The sequence below is a fragment of the Leptonychotes weddellii genome, chromosome X, assembly GCF_054177405.1.
Source record: "Leptonychotes weddellii isolate Sample4059 chromosome X, ASM5417740v2, whole genome shotgun sequence".
Taxonomy (NCBI): Eukaryota; Metazoa; Chordata; class Mammalia; order Carnivora; family Phocidae; genus Leptonychotes; species Leptonychotes weddellii.
The window spans coordinates 75,057,574-75,078,022 of NC_138385.1; the positions used below are offsets into that span (position 1 = coordinate 75,057,574).

Here is a 20,449-nt window from a genome sequence, read left to right on the forward strand (position 1 = left end):
TGACACTGGAGTGGCTGGTTATTATCGCAGCCATTAAAATTCTTTTGGGGACGGGTGGAAGGAGAGGGTAAAGAAGGGAGGAATCACTGTTTTTTTAGATACTAGATATGTTAAGAACAACTTGAGAAAGATTGCAGACATTTTCCTACAGAAACAGCTGTGAAGAAAGGATTCATTTCTGTGGTACGAATACAAGATACAGTGATATTTTTCTAAGTTTATATATTTTAAGAGTTTTAATTCAGCTGTATAATAGATTAATTTTATGTAAACCTAAAAATACTGTCTCTAAAGGGAAATGTTTTAAATTTCAACCAAGTTACAATCACCTTTCAGATCTAATCTGAAGTTGATGGTTAACTATACAGTTAATTGATATTTTGCCACATTAAACTGTACACTTCTCAAGAAAAAAGAACTAGTCTATATACAGCTGGCCCTTCAACACGGGTTTGAACTGCACAGGTTCACTTACACACATATTTTTTCCCACAAGACAGTACTATAAATGTATTTTCTCTTATGATTTTAACATTGTCTTTTCTGTAGCTTTATTATAAAAATAAATACAGTGTATTATACATACAATATATAATACAGTACAAATACAGTAAGTATACATATAACATACAAAATATGTGTTCATCAACTGGTTATGTTATTAGTAAGGCATCTGGTTAACACTAGGTTATGAGTAGTTAAGTTTTGGGGAGTTAAAAGATATACATGGAAAATAAATAAATAAATAAAAATAAAAGATATACATGAATTTTCTACTTCACCCCGGGGTGGGGTGGGGTGGGAGAAGGATGAGGCAGGGGCAGGTGGTCAATATGAGGTCAAACTATATTTCTATAATGCCCTGCATACAGTAGCTCAAAACCATCTACTCACCACCCCAGGCAAACAGCTTTCCACTTCTGGATTGGGACCATCACTGTAGTGATTACCATGGTTTCCAGGAGACCCAGTTGAGGAATCAGAAGAACTATCAGGGCTTGAAGGCATATTGGAACTTATTTGTGTAAGTTTGGCTGTAATTAGCTGAAAATAACATACTAAGTTAGTATCAAAGACAAGGAAAAATATGCAAAACAGAAGTTAGTAACATACCAACAAACAAAAAAACTGTAGGCAATACTTCTAAAAATACAATTAGTAGGTACTGCCTAACAACCAAATAGTTTTATTTTTTACAAAACTTCTACTATATTGTAAGTACCATAATGCCAGTCTTAGTGTTATAATCCAAATACCTAATAAAGAAGCCTCACACATAACAGATGCTCAATTAATATTTACTGAATAAACTGTTAACTAGTGAAATGAAAAATAGGTTTGACTTTTTTTTCTTAATTTTTTTTTTTTAAGATTTTATTTATTTGCGAGAGAGAGAATGAGAGACAGCATGAGAGGGAGGAGGGTCAGAGGGAGAAGCAGACTCCCTGCTGAGCAGGGAGCCTGATGTGGGACTCGATCCCGGGACTCCAGGATCATGACCTGAGCCGAAGGCAGTCGCTTAACCAACTGAGCCACCCAGGCGCCCTCTTTTTTTCTTTAAAGAACATTTTATTTATTTATTTGACAGAGACAGAGAGAGACCACAAGCAGGGGGAGCGGCAGGCAGAGAGAGAGGGAGAAGCAGGCTTCCCGTTAAGCAGGGAGCTGATGTGGGGCTCGATCCCAGGACCCTGAGATCATGACCTGAGCCGAAGGCAGATGCTTAACCCAACTAAGCCAACCAGGTGCCCCAGGTTTGACCTTCTTGAAAAGTTTGATAATTATAGATACTTACTGATTTATCTTTTAAGTTTAATTGTCCAATCAACTTTCTGTCGTCTGCAGGATCTATCAGTTCACCGCCCACAAAGAGCTCAATTTTTGTATGAGCTACATTGGCTTTAATACGATTGAGAATATATCGTCTTACTGAACCGATCGTATCATTTGTATGAGACCATACGTCCAAGTCATCAACTTGTCTGCCCTGGTTTGGAAATCGAACTATAAAAGAGAGGTGTTTACCACGGAAAGCTCTGGGGGGAGGGGGAGGAGAAAAAAAAAATCCTAGTTAGCAGAATTTCTATCTTCTTGTAAAGAAAATAAACACAGGAATTTAATATTGAATATTTTCTTATTAAACAAGAGAAAGTGAGTTAAGTATACTTATTATTTTTAGGATCTTGAAAATAAAAATTTATTGCCTTTTAATTTCAAATATTTTAAGTGATCTTGAAAATACAACAATCATTTCCCACTGTTATTCTTGTACCGATGCTTGCAGAAAATGAGATGTCTAGTTATAAGAAATTAATCAGACCTGAGTTGACACTTATTTTAATGCCATAAAAGTGCAACTCACTAAGACTATTTTTAAACATGAAAGATAAACTTTAGCTTGAGAATATTAACAAAAATGCAAAGACGTAAATTTTTTCTGAAAAATTGTTAATATCAAACTTCACACCCCAAATAATATTTAATATCTTTCTTTAAAATTTTATTTATTTATTTGAGAGAAGAGAGAGAGCGCAAGTAGGCGAGAGAGCAAGAGTGGGGGATGGGGAGAGGGCCAAAGGGAGAAGCAGATTCCCTGCTGAGCAGGGATCCCAAAACGGGGCTCGATCTCAGACCTGAGCCAAAGGCAGATACTTAACTGACTGAGCCACCCAGGCACCCCTGATAACATCTTCTCATAGGCAAGATACAACAACTAAAAATTATATTCAAGAAGCAACTTTATATAATTTCATGGTTAGCAATGAGAACTCTTTTAAAATAAATACTTATAGCATTCAGGGCGCCTGGGTGGCTCAGTTGGTTAAGCAACTGCCTTCGGCTCAGGTCATGATCCTGGAGTCCCTGGATCGAGTCCCGCATCGGGCTCCCTGCTTGGCAGGGAGTCTGCTTCTCCCTCTGACCCTCCCCCCTCTCATGTGCTCTCTCTCATTCTCTCTCAAATAAATAAAAAATCTAAAAAAAAAAAAAAAAAATACTTATAGCATTCATTCTATAAACATCTCTAAATAATAAATACTATTTGAATTACTCAATGGTGAGACGACCTTAACAGAAATGTTAGTAGACCATCTGGAAGTATTTCTTGCTGTATCAGCTACCTATCAAAAACAACTTTTAAGAGTTTTTTCCAATTATTCTCCAATCTTACTATGCAATTAACTGTATAAATGAATGGCATCAAAATACTTCAATTTCTTATCCTTGGCAACACTTAACAGGTACTAAAATCATGGCAAAAAAAAAAAAAAAGGAATACAAAGAGGAAACTAGACTTAATGCCCTACCAAAACAACAACAAACAAAAACTAGATCCTGGGGAAAAAAAGGTCTAGGAAAGCACCAAATAATTAATTAGCAGATCAGTTATTCACAAACCTTGACATAGGTAGAATTGTTCTTTCCTCGTGATAATCACTGTCACATTCATTTATGTACTCTCTTAACACAGTTAATACTCGAACCATTCGAACAGCTTCCTGCCTTGCACAATTAATACTGTCTTTGTCACCATCCAAAACACACAACGTGTCATAAGAGGCTTTCAAACGATCAAAGCAAGACTGAATGAAGTCTTCATGGATTACCACCTACAAATAATGGGTCAAATAAAGACAGTACAAGATGCTTTAAAATGTAAAAAAAAAAAAAAACCACTTTTTAAAAACATTAATTCAATTAAAGATGGCAATAACTAATTAAAGATAGCTCTCAATTATTTAACCAAAGTCTATACTGACAATAAAACATACCATGTTTTGTCAAAGGAAGCTAGAGTTATGTACCTTAAGAAGTATGAGCTAGGTATTAAAAAAAATGAACTTTGGAGTATGTGGTAGAATCAAAAGAAATTCAGTTGAAATCTCATGCCATAATTATACTCAAAATAATCACTTCATGTAATTATCAAGACAAGATTCATTTAGATAACATTTTATATAATGGAAAAAGAGACCAAATATTTTAGATAGATACTATTTTTAAAGCAGGCTCCACACTCAACATGGAGCAATGTAGGGCTTGGACTCATGACCCTGAGATCAAGACCTGACCTGAGACCAAAAGTCAGACACTCAACTGACTGAGCCACCCAGGCATCCCTTTTAGGTGTACTTTTAATGGGAGTTGAAACAAAACAATTTAGTTAATTCAGGACCGAAGAAAAAATTCTTATCAGCGAAGAGTTCTTTAATCAGAATTCTAATTTGTCGAAGTTTTAGTGGATGTCATTCCTTACCTGATTGACCTGTAGCCTGGGACCAAGGTTTGTATATATCTCTTTAAGGAGATCTATAGCTCTGCTGGCAATATCGTCATTACTTTGAATCACGACCTAGGTTCAAAAGATTCAAGTGTAAACAACTTTCATAAAGTATTTTAGCTGGACATTTCAATTCAAACCATATCCTCCGTTATTTTCAACACATTATTCAAAAATAATTTGAGGGTATATTTACTTTGATATTCAAGTAAATCAAGTAAAATTAAGTGGAAAAAAAAAAAAGACCGAAAAAAAGTAATAATAAAATGCAAAACTGAAGTGTTTGAATAAAGCAATCTGTTTAAGAATGGAAGGCACATTATTACTAAGAACAAACTATGCTTTGACCAGTATTAACCCTACAAATCAACACCTTGGTAACCAAGTTGTAAGACACTGAAGGAGGAATTCAAATTACTTAAAAACAAAATATAAATGAAATACAGTTTAGCACAAAGAGCTACACTACAGTCCCCTCCATTTCTATAGATCTTCATCACTCATGTAATTATACTGGTGGTCTTCAAACTATGCGCAGAAGTCTAGGGGGTTGAAGAAGTGTTTTAAGGCTGACCCCTATGTAGGCTTGGGAAGGGGGAAGGCTGGGAAGTACAGGGAGAATGAGCAGAGAAAACAAAAACCCAAAGAAAAAAAACAATAGGATCTCTCTTCTCCAACTAGTTTTACATTTTGGAGTACCGTATAGTTTTTATTTTTAAAAAGGGTTCTGGCTGTTTGAATAATCGAAAGACAAAGTAAACGGTCCATAGTTTGCAGAAAAATATATCCAAAAAACAATAAAAACTGCTGTGAACAGGTCAGATTTTTAAAGATAGAATACATTAATACTGTATTGCCACAACATGGACAGACCTGGAGGGCATTATGCCAAGTGAAACAAATTTAGGGAAAGACAAATACTGTATGATCTCATTTGTATGTAGTATCTAAAAACAAACAAAAAACTCATCTCATAGATACAGAGAACAGACTGGTGGTTACCAGAGGCAGGGGATGGACAAAATGGGTGAAGGTGGTCAAAAGATACAAACTTCCATTTATAAAATAAGTACTGAGGATGTAATGTACAACATGGTGACTACAGTTAATAATACTATACTGCATACCTGTGAAAGTTACTATGGGTAAATCTTCGAAGTTTTCATCACAAGAAAAAAAATTTGTAACAGTATGTGATGATGGATGTTAACTAGACTTACTGGGGTCATCATTTCACAATATATACAAATATCAAATCATTATGTTGTGCACCTGAAGCTAATATAATGTTGTGTCAATTTCATCTCAATTAAAGAACATATATATATATAAATACTAAAAAGGTGGAAAAATTAAACAGATGGTAATATTTTACTCCCTCAGGTGTTTAAAAATATCCTAAGTTAAAACACTGCCATTAAAGTATACATTTGTAGTCCATTCTAAATAGTCCTTTCCTCTGTCCTGTTTTAGCATTGCATGTACAGTAACATAAAATTAACACCGAAGAAGAACAGATCTACACTGAATGAATAAAAGGAAGAACAATAACTTCCATGGGGAGGCATGAAAAATCTGTATGGCCAGTGTATTTCTAAACACATCTGGAAGGACAGATTCTAAGCCAAGACAAAAGGATCATCAGTGACAGAGAGGGAGGGGAAGGGAGAGAAGGAAAAAACCTAATGACAAATGACCCAATAAGATAAAGATGAACTATCACTACCTTCTGGGACAAGCATCAGAGCAGCATACACATATAATTTATATGCAAAATTGTAGCCCTTCGCTATTTGAAAAATTTCATCAGAAAGAATGTCTGTGAGTTCCTACTTTTCACTTACCCTCCAAAGGTAGTCTAATCCTATTAACTCCAAATCATCCATCATATATGCTCTCCTTTTTGCTACTAGTTTTCCTTCTCGACAATTCACAGCTTTGAAGAATCGCTCAAAACATTTCATTCCATTCTCAGTTAATAGGGAAGGATCAAGCTGAAGCACATTACTTTCAAAGAAGTCTTTATTAATATCAGGATCCAAGTCTGGTTCATCCCCCATCAACTTGGAATACCACTTAAAGCAGGCTTCACGATCACAAAGGTAAACTGCATTCTCTGCTAAGCATTTCCATATTTGTTTTGCCTGAGGAGCACATAGCCACAGTTGGCCATCCTTCAATAAAAATCTTGGAAAACATAAAAAATGAGCAATTAGATCTACATTAATTTTTATTGTGAAAGGCAATCTATCAGTATATGTAGTAATAATCCATCTATCACAATTATTTTAACAACAGTTAAAAAGATGTAAGTTCTTATTAACATCTTACCAAACTTCTCAATTTTATCTTGTAGTTAAAAAAAAAAAAAATTCTAGGTATTCATTTAACAAGTACATATTGGATGCCTACAATGTGCCAGGAACTCAGCTAGGTGACTGGGCCTAAACTGAATAAAAGATTTGTTTCCTGAACTTAAACAGTTTGGTCTTTGAAACCAGCCATTGCAAAGCTATGTTTAATGGGTTGAGTTTTACCATTCTGCTTCTATGGCATCACTGGAAAATGAGGTAGTCTCCAAGTGACTTTCACAGATAAACATTTCATTAACTAATTTAAGTCAAAATTCCTTAAATTTTAATGCTTTCTGATGGTCAAATTGCATAACTCAGTACCTGGCTGCATTAAACAGAATAACGTATGTATGATTTAAACTTTTTCTGGCAATATTTAGCAGGATGCTTATCAATTATTCGGTGATGCTCTTTTTAGTTTTGTGAATGTTGGTTATTAAGACAATGAAGGTGAATTTCGTTACAGCTACTGTCTCTTCTGTTAACTCTGTATTTCTTTTAAAATTCCTCCACCTACCCTGTCTGCCTGATCTGTGAATGACAGGAAAAGAGAACACCTCACTTTATTCTGAATTAGCCCAGAATTTCTAGCTAACATAATGATGGCTCCACGCCCAGTTATGGAGTAAGGTGCAGGTATTTCATGTCAATGCGTTCCCTCATTACTTCAAGCATTTTGGGATCTTAATCCCAAGGTTTTTGTTATTTTAATAGAACTGCAGAGCTTCAGGAGGGTTTCTAGCACCTAGTCCTACCTAACCCTGCTACCTCTAATTTACAGATACAATATGAAATGTCCTCTGTGGTAACATACATTTGTTTTTCAAAGTTTGTTTTTGTTTTTAAATACAACAGCAAAAAACTTTCTTCAAGCAAAAGTTCCATTTGGAAGTCCAATGTATAAAATACAAGTGGGGCTGCCCCGATGTTGGGAGGAGGAGTAAAGAAAAGAGAAATGGGAAATCAAATCTCTAATGCTTGTTCAGAAATCTTGGAGAAAGCTCCTTAGAAACCTTAAGGCTCCAAGACAGATTTGCAAAAATCACTGTCTAATATAAAGAGCATAGACCTTAAAGTCAGATAGATCTAGCTGAGCAGTGCAACTGGCATCCATATTGGCTGCGAGATTTCGAAGAAGCTAGTTTAAGCCATGCTGATCTCCATTTGCTTTTTAATCAAATGGGGAGAATACCTGCCTTCTGCATGGCTATGAGGATTAAATATAAAGCATTTAACACACGCCAAGTAAAAAAGTTAAGTTAGGTTCTCTCTTGAGTGTGTTGCTATAGGTCATGTAGACACATAATAAAGCATGGAGTAAAATAGGTTCTGTGATTCCAAACTTGAAAATAGTAGGACTCATAACCATTTTTCCGTTCTAGGAAACCTAAGGGATACAACATACACCAATCAGTAACAGTCACTCACTATGGCAGTGATTTTCGATCAAGACAGGCAGGTCCTTCTATTCAGGTGGTTGAAAATCAAAACACACACAGAAAAAAACATTTCATTTTCAACAAATGCCAAATTTCTTAAAATCTGGTGGCTAGAGTTTTTCCTCAAGTTAAAATCATGTAACTATTTATATGTAAATGTGTCCCAGTAAATAAACACACAGTTCAATAAACAAGTCCGTAATTAACTTAGCTCAGGAGAAAATCCCCCCAATATATTAAAATAATAAATGCAATAGATTTCCCAAAGCACTGAAAATCTGAGCATTTGTCTTAGCACTCTTAGGAACTGAATAGCACTTCTGCAGTATGTGGTTTCTGAATTCACAAGAAACCGCTCATCGAAAATTCTTAACAATTTCAAATCTGTTAGGTGTATAATCATTAAAGGTTAATTACCACAGGAAATTCAAATTGAGCCTTGGACTACATTTAGCTATGGCTCAAGGGGATAAACCTCTTTGCCTCATCCCCATTATAATAATGTTATACACACATTCAGACCACCTTTGTCAGCCACTGCTAGGATAAACAAGGTAGCAGTGGATGCAAACCACTCTTTTGAGGTGTTGAGCCAGCAGCCCTTTGTCTCCATTTCCTTATTGTCTAGGATACCATTAAAGTGAGTATAGTTCTCCAGCTGGTTATATCAAAATATGGAAATTTATTCTTTAAAAATAATTTTTAGCGAAAACATACAAGGACAGAAGTCTATACAAAATCTTAAAATGTACTCTCTTCAAATACTTCAAAGAAGAAAAGTTAAAACTCAGCCAATAATTTAAAAGTATTTAATCATAAACATTTAGGGAAATGTCCTTTGGCTTTTAGGTAGTGATTTCCATGTGGGAAAGTAAAAGGTGGTGGGTGAAAAGATCACCTAACAAAGACCTAACTCTATAGCACATTAACTAAACATTCTTTATCTGTCTTAAAGAGAACAACATTGATGGTTTAAAACAAACCTAAGGAAGTTAAGCCGTTCTTGGACTTCTTGAACATGACTATATCTACTTCCCAGCCTCACAGTTTGGGGGTCATAGTCTTCATGATCTGCAAATTAAGAAAAATTATGCATTATACACACATGGATATCCACAACACTGCTGACTTTAACCAAAAGAAATTAAGTAAGTTAAAAAGTCATTAATTCTTTATTAAAAGGCAACCTGAAGTTTACTATTAAATTCATGGTTTCTGCCAATCTCTTATTTTCCCTACAGAAACATACTTTTACATAACCAAAAGAAAACAATCTGTTAAATGTGCTGTCATAAACAATTCTTCAGGGGCACCTGGGTGGCTCAGTCGGTTTGGCGTCTCTCTTCGGCTCAGGTCATGATCCCAGGGTCCTGGGATAGAGTCCCGCATTGGGCTCCCTGCTCAGTGGGGAGCCTGCTTCTCCCTCTGCCTGCCCCTCCCCCCACTTGTGCTCACTCTGACAAAAAAAAAAAAATTCTTCATCACAGCACCTTTGCACCATCTTTATACACAACGAAGCAATTTCTGATTACAGCCTAAAACTGACCTGAGTGGTCTGTGAACATGAACTAACTACCAGGACAAATTTTTTTCTTGGATTTCCTTCCTGTTATACTGAAAAGTCTTCATGGAGAATAAAAAAAGTTATAAAAATAAATTATATTACCAATTTTATTTTATTTTTCAAGATTTTATTCATTTATTTGAGACACAGTGAGAGCAAGAGCTGGGAGACAGAGGGAGAGGGAGAAAGCAGGCTCCCCACTGAGCAGGAAGCCTGAGGTGCAGCTCAATCCCAGCACTCTGGGATCATGACATGAGCTGAAGGCAGACAGACACTTAACCAACTGAGCCACTCAGGTGCCCGTGTATTACCAATTTTTACCTAAAAAGAGTAACACAAGATGCTATTCTATATAATTAAGTTATCACAGTTTTCACCATCAGCATGTTATGACAGTCTAGAACAGTCTCAGAAATTCAAGAAAACTGGCCCTTTCATCATGACCATGCTAGGTGTTGGTCACTAAGCCTAGCTTAACCTGTAAATTCCTTCTTAAAAGAAAGAAGATGAGGGGCGCCTGGGTGGCTTAGTCGCTTAAGTGACTGACTCTTGATTTCAGCTCAGGTCCTGATCTCAGAGTCCTGAGACTGTACCCCACCTTGGGCTCCACACTCAGCTCAGAATCTGCTCCAGATTCTCTCCCTCTGTCTGCCCCTCCACCCACTCGCTCACACGCACACACACATACTCTCTCTAAAAATAAAAACTTTAAAAAAGAAATTTAAAAAAAAAACAGAAAAAGAAAAAGGTGGCCCAGTCGGTTGAGCATCTGACTCTTGGTTTTGGCTCGGGTCATGATCTCAGGGTTGTGGAATCCAGCCCCCTTGTGCGGAGTCTGCTTGAGATTTTCTCTCCCTCTCCTTATGCCCCTCCCACTTGTGCTCACTCTCTCTCAAATAAATCTTAAAAAAAAGTTAGTAAACCCTTTGGTTTTACTTTCATTACAGTATACAATGGGTGGAAAAAATCTCAGTATTTGGTATGAAAGACCACAGCAAAACACCTTAAAAAGCACCTACTGTCCTAAAAATATGGACAGTGGTTTTGTTTGGACTTTACTGGAAAAAGCTGCATGACTTGGAAGTGGTCAAGTTGATCTGCGGCTTGGAGCTAAAGAGACATGAAGCAAATGCTCTTACAAGTACCATCAACCATGAGGAAATCACTGACCTTTCTTCCAGAAAGTTGTACCAAGTTACAGAGGAATGAGAAATTATGCGATTTCCCTTTAGCATTAATTACTGATCTTTGCATACCAGATCATGGACTTTATGGTACATGTGTGCTACTGCCACAGAATACTAATTGTGTGAGACCTTTCAGAAATAGTAACCAAAGTCTTCAAAAATAGTGAAGTTTCTTCTCTGAAGAAAATCTTGCCATGTTGTAAAGATGGAACATATAATGTATAAAAATATCTGGTTTTGGTATTTTTGTGAAGCCCAATGTATTAGGACTGCTTTCTACTTTCACATGTATTACCATCTCCCAAAAGTCCTAAACACACATTCTCTACTTCCATGAAAATCAATTTCGTCAGGGCTCAGGACTTAAAACACTACTTCTCAAGAGGTTTGCTCAAGAAACTGGATAGAATATAAAATACTAATCAACTATGTAGAACTTTTTTAAGAGACAGTGAGTGAGAAGGGGGAGGGGCAGAGGGAGAGGGAACAGAAGGTAGGCTCCACGCCCAGCATGGAGCCCAACACGGGGCTAGATCTCTTGATGCCGAATTCATGACTTGAGCTGATATCAAGAGTTGGACACTTAACTGACTGAGCCATCCAAGTACCCCAAAATTTTCTTTCTCAAAGAACCAGTCCTTAGGTATCTGAAATATCAATGGACTTCAGTTGCCTTTTTAAAAATTTAAACAAGGAGTTTATGCACAGCTTTGTTTACTTGCCATGTTCTTTTTTAGGGGAAATTTTAAATTTTAGTAATTTCAAACTTAAGACAAATTTCAAAAATAATGCAAGAATTCCCTATCACCTTCACTGATATTCACCAGTTGTTAACATCTTGCCCCATTTGTTTCATTAGTTGCCACATATACGTAAGTGTAGTTTTTCTTAACTATTTAAGAGTCAGTTGAAGACACAGCTCTTTACCCTTAAATACTTAAATGAGTATTTCCAAATAACGAGGACACTTGCTTATATAACCACATTACAATTACCAAATTAACACTGATACAGTACTGAAGTTAACTCTGATCACTTGGCTAAGGTGGTTTCCAGTAGGCTATTGCACTGTGAAGTTACTACTTTTATTTTCATAATCAGTAAGTAATTAGTGGGGAGAGACCTGCAGACTATATAAGTATCTTGCTTCTTACCAAACTTTGATCCCCTAGGTTTAGTATCCCCATTCCTTTTTTATTTAGGTGCCAGCACTTTATCAAGAACTAGGATCCTGGATGCCTGGGGGGCTCAGATAGTAGAGCATGTGACTCCTGATCTTGGGGTCTTAAGGTTGAGCTCCACGGTGGGTGTGGAGCCTATTTAAAAAAAAAAAAAAGCATAAAACTGGGAACGTGAACACAAGCAAGAACCTTGAAGATATTCAATATCAAACAATAATCAAGAATAGTCAAGAAGTGGGGCGCCTGGGTGACTTGGTTGGGTGTCCACCTTCAGTTCAGGTCATGATCCCGGGGTCCTGGGATCAAGCTCCATATTGGGCTCCCTGCTCAGTGGGAAGCCTACTTCTACCTCTGCCCGCCGTTCCCCCTGCTTGTGCTCTCTCTCGCCCTCCCTCTGTCAAACAAATAAATAAAATCTTTAAAAAAAAAAAAAAAAGAATAATCAATTAGTAAGAAGATCCATCAATGCTAAATAGGAAGGGAGAGACTTTACACTTCGCTACAGAGAAGATTCTGGGGTGTCAGAACATAAACAGGATGTCTGGTGGTTTTCCTTGTAAATATTCAGTTCTGAATACTATGATTAGTTAGCAAAGACGATCCATTTTTTACTCCTGCTGCATCCCACTGACAAGAGCAAAAGAATGGAGGTGAGAGTAAAGTGTCTATGGCTAAGGCTAATATAAACTGGTTGTCATTATAGAATGCAAGTTGTTTAGAGTCTATTTCATAACTCATTATAAAAAAAGTTCATTTGAAAAAATATCTTGAGACAGGATTCAAATACCATAAAATTCACACATTTAAAATGTACAATTCAATGGCTTTTAGTATAGTCAGGGCTACGTAAACATTTTTGTCCTTTTTATCTTTGTCATCCTTAGGTGTGAAACAGAATCTCAATGTAGTTTTGATTCGCATTTCCTTAATAACTAATGATACTGAGCATCTTTTCATTTGCCTTAGCCATTTGTGTGTCTTGGGAGAACTGTCTATACAGATCCTCTGCCCATTTCCTAACTGGGCTTTTAATTGTTGAGTTTATGTAAGAGATCTTATATATTCTGGATTTAAATCCTTTATCAGAGGGCGCCTGGGTGGCTCAGTTGGTTAAGTGACTGCCTTTGGCTCAGGTCATGATCCCATGGTCCTGAAATCGAGTCCCGCATCGGGCTCCCGGCTCAGCAGGAAGCCTGCTTCTCCCTCTCCCACTCCCCCTGCTTGTGTTCCTGCTCTTGCTGTCTCTGTCAAATAAATAAATAAAATCTTTAAATAAATAAATCAATAAATCCTTTATCAGATATGATTTATTTTGTCCTGTTGTCATTTTACTTTCTTGATTGTATCATTTGCAAGTAGTTAAGTTTTTAACCTCGATATACTCCAATATATTATTACCTTTCCCCCTCTTACAATGTTGCTTTCCCCTAACCCAAAGCCACAAAAATTTATTCCTATTTTTTTCCTAAGAGTTTTATACTTTTAGATCTATGGTAGGTTTTAAGTTTTGTGGATGGTGTGAGACAGGGGATCAAACTTTATTCTTTTAGATGTGCATACCAGCAACATTTATCAAAAAGACTACTTGTTTTCTTTAATTTTTTTTTTTTTTAAAGATTTTATTTGACAGAGAGAGACACAGAGAGAGAGGGAACACAAGCAGGGGGAGTGGGAGAGGGAGAAGCAGGCTTCCCGCCCAGCAGGGAGCCCGATGTGGGGCTCGATCCCAGGACTCTGGGATCATGACCTGAGCCAAAGTCAGGCACTTAACGACTGAGCCACCCAGGCGCCCCAAGACTACTTGTTTCCAATGAATATTCTTTGCACCCTTATAAGAAATCAAGCATAACTTTAACAATTTATTTCTGGACTATAATTATATTCCACTGATGCATACATCTGTTCTTATGTCAGTACCACACTGTCTTACAGTTATTTTGTATTAAGTTTTGAAATCAGGAAGTATTACAGGTCAGCCAATTTTGGTTTTTATAATCAAGACTTGTTTTGTCTATTAGGGTGCAAAGGTCCCTTGCATTTCCATGATTTTTAGGATCAGCTTGTCAATTTCTGTAAAAAGAAAAAAGTCTGGATTTTTATAGGGACTGTGTTGAATCTGTAGAACAATTTGCAGAGTACTGTGACCTTAACAATATTAAGTGTTCCATGCAGTGGATATGGGCTATCTCTCCCTTTATTTAAATTTTTTTTTTTTTATTTTTTTTTATTTATTTGCGAGAGAGAGAGAATGAGAGACAGAGAGCATGAGAGGGAGGAGGGTCAGAAGCAGACTCCCTGCTGAGCAGGGAGCCTGATGTGGGACTCGATCCTGGGACTCCAGGATCATGACCTGAGCCGAAGGCAGTCGCTTAACCAACTGAGCCACCCAGGCGCCCTCCCTTTATTTAATCTTTAACTTCTTTCAACAATATTGTTCTGTAGTTTAAAATGTGCAAGTTTTGGGGGTGTGTGACTGGCTTCATCAGTGGAGCTTGAGACTCTTTATCTCAGGGTTATGCATTTGAGCCCCTCTTAAAAAAATAAAATCTTGGGGCACCTGGGTGGCTCAGTTGGTTAAGCAGCTACCTTCGGCTCAGGTCATGATCCTAGGGTCCTGGGATCGAGCCCCGCATTGGGCTCCCTGCTTGGCGGGGAGCCTGCTTCTCCCTCTCCCTGCCTCTCTGCCTACTTGTTCTATCTCTGTCAAATAAATAAATAAAATCTTTAAAAAAACAAAAGGAAGTACACATTTTGTACTTCTTTTGCTCAATTCATTCCTAAGCATTTCATTCTTTATAAAGCTATTGTAAATAAATTTCTTAATTTTTCAGGTTGATCATTGCTGAGCATACAGAAATACAACTAACATTGTATAGTAATCTTAATTCCTGCAATCTAGTTTAACTCATTTATTAGTTTTAAAAGATTTTAGGGATTTCTTTATACAGATGTTATTTTCTGTGGTAACAGATAGTTTTGCTTCTTTTCCAATGAGAATGTTTATTTTTCTTGCCTAGCTGCTCAGGCTAGCACCTCCAACAGAAGGTTAAGTAGAAGTGACTAGGATGGACATCCTTGTCTTATTCCTGTTCCTAAGGGGAAAGTAGCCAGTCTTTCATCATTAAGTATGAGGTTAGCTGTGAGATATTTGAGATGCCCTTTTATCAGGCTGATAAAATTACATTCTATTCCTAGTTTGTTGAATGATTTTAAAATGAAAGGTGTTAGATTTTGTCAAATACTTTTCCTTCACCTACTGAGAAGATCACATAGTTTTGTTTCTTTATTGTATTAATATGGTGTATCACAATGGACTTTTGGGTGTCAAATTAACTTTGTGTTCCAGAGATACATTCCAATTAGCAACGATACATAATCCTTTTCTCTGAGATTTTGTTTTTAAGTAATCTCCACACCCAATGTGGGGGTTGAACTCATAACCCCAAGATCAAGAGTTGCATGCTATTTTGACTGAGCCAGCCAGGCACCCCCATAATCCTTTTTATATGTTGCTGAATTTGGTTTATTTTTGAGGATTTTGAATCTATACTTCTAAGAGATATTGGTCTGCAGTTTTCTTCTGATGTCTTTGTATTATTTTGCCATCAGGGTAGTAACAGCTTCATAGAAAGAGTGTTCCCTAATTTTTTTGAAAGAATTTGTGATGGATTGGTGATAACTCTTCTTGAATGTTCAGCAAATTCACTAATGAAACCATCTGGTCCTGGAATTTCTTTGTGGTAAGTTTCTTGGTTACTAATTCAATCTTTTTACTTGATATGTCTATACAACTTTTTAACTGCTTCAATTTCATTAATTTGGTATGCTCCTATTTTTTCATAAGATCAGTAGTGATACCCTCTTACTTTTGATTTTCGTAACTGAGTCTTATTTTCTTAGCCTAAAGGTTTGTCAATTTTGCTGATCTTTTCAAAAACCAACTTCAGTTTCACTGATTTTTCTTTATTTCTTTTTCTCCTTTATCTTACTTGATATCCCCCCCCTCCAATATTCAGTATTTCCTTCCTTCCTACTCTGGGTTTAGTTTGCTCTTTTCTAGTTTCTAAAGGTTACTGATTTGTTAACTTTCTTCTTTACAAAAAACATTTGGAGGTATAAATTTCTGAGCACTGACTTAGCAACTCTCCCCAAGTTTTGGCATTTTGTTTTCATTCATCTGAGTATATTCTCATTTCACAGTTGTCATTTCTTCTTTGACCCATTGGTTAGTCAGGAGCATATACTTGAACATACTTGTGAAATCCCCAAATTTCCCTTTTGATTTAAAATTTAATTCAATTGTGGATCAAACTCCTACCTCATAGGATTTCAATACTTTAGGTTAATGAGGTCTGCTGTTGGCCTAGAATATGGTCTGTCCTGCAGAATATTCTATTTACACTTAAGAATATATTCTGCTGTTGCTGGATGGAGTATTCCATAGAAATCTGTTAGGTATGGATTGTGGGTTTATAGTGTTCAAAACTTCTACAGGCATACTTTGGAGATATTGCAAGTTTGGTTTCAGGACCCCAAAACAAAGCAAGTATTGCAATAAAGTAAGTCAAATGAAGTCTTTGGCTTTCCAGTGCATATGAAAGTTAGGTTGACTCTGTATCATATTCTACTAAGCAGGAAATAGCATTAAGTCTTAAAAAACAAGGTAAATACCTTAATTTAAAAATACTTTATTGCTAAAGAATGCTAATCAAGGTGCTGGGTGGCTCAGTCAGTTAAGCGTCTCCCAAGTCCTGGGATCGAGTCCTTCCATCAGGTTCCCTGCTTAGCAGGAAGTCTGCTTCTCCTTCTACCCTTCCCCCCAGCTGGTGCTCTCTCTCTCTCTCAAATAAATCTTTTAAAAATGCTAATCATCTAAGCGTTCGTTCATCAAGTCATAATCATCAATCATAGATCACCTTAACAAGTACAATGAAAGAGTCTGAAATACTGACAGAATTACCAAAATGTGACAGAGACATGAAGTGAGCAATGTTATTGGAAAACTAGCACTGGTAGAACTGCTCGATGCAGACTTGTCACAAATCTTCAATTTGTAAAATATTCAAAGAGCAATAAGCCTGTATTTCTTTTATGCCCACACCCCCTCCTCTGGCTTTGACTTACTGTCCGGTGTCACTTACTGTCAGCCTAATTACTTCCTTTAGTGTTTCTTTCAGGGCAAGTCTGCTAGCAATAAATTCTCAGAATTTATCTAGGAAGGTCTTTATTTTGCCTTCGTTTTTTAATGATAGTTTTGCTGCATGTAAGACTCTTAGCTGTTAGGTCCCTTCACTGCCCCTAGCACTTCACGTACAGGATCTTAATGCCTTCTGGTCTCTGAAGTTCTAAGACACAATGTTAATTTTATTGATGTATCCTTGTGAAGTCTCATTTTTTTTCTTTTACATCCTTCAAAATTTCTTACAACTATGATGTGCCTGCATCTAGGTCTAACTTTAACTTACTTGGAATTCTTTAAGCTTCTTGTATGGGTTAATGTCTCTCAATAAAATCTAGAAGTCTTCAGTGATTATGTCTTTTTCTGCTCCCTTCTCAACCCCCCTCCCAATATCCTTCCAGTATTCCCATTACATGTAGGTTGGTGCTCTTAATGGTGTCCTATATTTCCCTAACATTCTCTTCATTTTTCTTCATCCCTTCTTCACTGTTCTTCAGATTGCATAATTTTATTCATCAATCTTCACAGATTGATCCTTCCACCAGCTCAAATCTACAGTTTTGAATCTACTTCCACCAGTTCAGCCCCTGTAGCAAATTTCTCATTTTAGGTACTGTACTTTTCAACTCCAGAATTTCCATTTGATTCTTTGTATCTTGTTACTGCTATTCTCAACTAAAACTGTCACAATACTTCCCTTTAATTCTTCAGACACAATTTCGAACAGCACCTTGAGCATATTTGTAATAACTGCTTTCAAGTTGTCGTCTAGAAAGTCTACCATCTGGGCCCTTTCAGAGGTCTGTGTATGTATGAGTGACACCTTTAAATTTTTTTTTAGTTGAAATCTGGGTATTTAAATGTACTGTAGCAACCTGAATACTGACACCACCCACTCACTCCCTGGGTTGGTGTTGTCTGTTGGTTCTTTAGTGATTAGGCTGAACTAACTCAGTCAAGTCTATCTCAGCCACAGTGTTTTTCCCCCTTGTTTGTACCTTTCAGCCTTGCTACCTGTATGTTGTTCTTGGTTCAGCATTAGCCCCTTACTGGTCGAAGGCTGTAATTAAGTCCCCTTGGCTAGTTAGATTACCCTTTACCACTGGATGTAATTGTGGCTTGGAGACTACCATCACAGTTCAAGTAGTTGTCCCACATTCAGTCAAGGACTAGTAGTACCTGAGGTGTTTTCTTCCTCATCACTCCTGAGGGTAGTCTTAGGCATGAAACAGTCCTTCTGACTGTTATATTTTATTCTATTTTATTCTGATATATTTTATTCCTTTTACTTTTTTTTTTTTAAGATTTTATTTATAGAGAGAGACACCGCGAGAGAGGGAGCACAAGCAGGGGGAGTGGGAGAGGGAGAAGCAGACTCCCCACTCAGCAGGGAGCCCGATGCGGGGCTGGACCCCAGGACCCTGGGATCATGACGTGAGCCGAAAGCAGACGCTTAATGACTGAGCCACCGAGGCGCGCCCCTCCGTTTACTTTTAAAAGAGATAAAATTTTACTTTTAAGCCTGGCTCCCTAGGAGTTGCCTCTGGGTCATGGTAACCTGTAATTCACCCAATGTTTGGTCAGAATTTGAATTTAAGTCCTTGAGCCAGTGAAGCTTACAACCTTTGCTGATGGATTGGTGTGTGAACTGAAGAATGTTTTCAACTTGTCCATGTCTTGCTCTGATTGCTTCTGAGTGGGTGCAATCTAATGAATGTGCAGAACATTTGTGACCCCCCTAGGGTTGACTGTGTTCCCAGGAGGGCTCATCTTGGCTGTCTTTATCTAGATCTCTCTGTTAAACTTTTGGTTGCTATGCAGGTTCGTTGGTTAATATGAGTACACGGAACTACAAGCTCCCTCTTAATTGCTCTTCACCAAAATTTCCACTGCTTTTAATAACACTCTTAGGAATGGTATGCTCTGGTCCAAATAAGGTCAACCCCTTCAAGCCTAACTGCTCAGTTCTTCGTCCTCACAGCCTGTCTCTCCCTCTGGGCAGAACTTCTGTGCCACTGCACAGGAGCTGGTGACAACTTGGCAAGCAGCTTCTCCCAGAGTGATCCCTCTGGCTCTATGAGTGGTGCTGGTATGTGGGAAATGGTAATAGCCCCTGATTTTCTCAGTTTGTCCCTCTAGGCACAGAATATCCAACTTAAGACATAGTACGCTGCAATGGGAGTAATCTGAACTTCAGTATCCTCAGACTGCCATGCCTAAAGTAAAGCTTCAGCCCTATGAGTAGACTGTGCAGGATAAGGGAGTCTCTGTTCTACCATGACTGCCTTAGAATAGAACTTCTGTAAAATATAACTGGGCAAGATAATAAATGCCAACAGCCTGCCCTTCTTACGGTGGAACCACAGCCCTAGACTGGCAGCTGTGGGGAGAGGGAGTAAAAGTTGTGGCTCTAATGCTACAGATTCTTGCTATTCTCCTCAAGAGATTTTCTTGAAAAACTGTTTCCCTATTTTCTGTATCCCCTTAGAATAATTCCCAGGTACTTTCGATATTATTTAAAACTTCAGTGAAATGGTTGTTTTGTTAAGGAGAAGGTCCACTGAGGGGCGCCTGGGTGGCTCAGTTGGTCAGGCGTCCAACTCTTGATTTCGGCTCAGGTCATCATCTTAGCGTTGTGAGATCGAGCCACGCGCTGGGCTGCACGCTCAGTCTGCTTGAGATTCTTGCTCTCTTTCCCTCTCTCTCACTTCCCTCTTGTATCCTCTCTCTAAAATAAATAATCTTGGGGCGCCTGGGTGGCTCAGTTGGTTAAGCGACTGCCTTCGGCTCAGGTCATGATCCTGGAGTCCTGGGATCGAGTCCCGCATCGGGCTGCCTGCTCAGCAGGGAGCCTGCTTCTCCCTCTGACCCTCCCCCTCTCATGCTCTCTCTCATTCTCTCTCTCAAATAAACAAATAAATCAATCTTAAAAATAAATAAAATAAATAATCTTAAAAAAAAAATAAGGTCCACTGAGCATCTTACTCCCACCATTCAAAAAATTAAACCCCTCATCCCGTGGATTTCTATTATCATCATCACATGTTCTACATGTATTAGTTGGTACACTTCCCTTTCTTTCAGCATGGACGCAGGGGTCTGTATTTTATTTAATGGGTTTAGTTATTTTTATTATTTATTTTGACCTAATTTTGGCCAGTAAGAGCCAACTCTTATTTGTTTTTGACATGTCAACATTTTTTTTTTTTTTTTAAGATTTGAGAGAGAGAATGTGCACACACGGCGGCGGGGGGGGGGGGGGGGGT

General features: G+C 37.6%; 1 protein-coding gene across 4 annotated transcripts in view; it reads right to left on the reverse strand.

Annotated features, from left to right (window-relative positions):
• USP9X (ubiquitin specific peptidase 9 X-linked) overlaps positions 1-20,449 on the reverse strand; it is a 167,276-nt gene that overhangs the window by 55,321 nt on the left and 91,506 nt on the right. For all 4 annotated transcript variants that reach the window (XM_081808975.1, XM_081808977.1, XM_081808974.1 and 1 more), the window contains exons 15-20: positions 9,056-9,143; positions 6,124-6,466; positions 4,256-4,351; positions 3,397-3,608; positions 1,796-2,036; positions 895-1,044 (exon numbers count right to left, since the gene is read on the reverse strand). In XM_081808975.1, the coding sequence (XP_081665101.1) occupies positions 895-1,044; positions 1,796-2,036; positions 3,397-3,608; positions 4,256-4,351; positions 6,124-6,466; positions 9,056-9,143 (1,130 nt within the window). The remainder of the gene's footprint in view (positions 1-894; positions 1,045-1,795; positions 2,037-3,396; positions 3,609-4,255; positions 4,352-6,123; positions 6,467-9,055; positions 9,144-20,449) is intronic.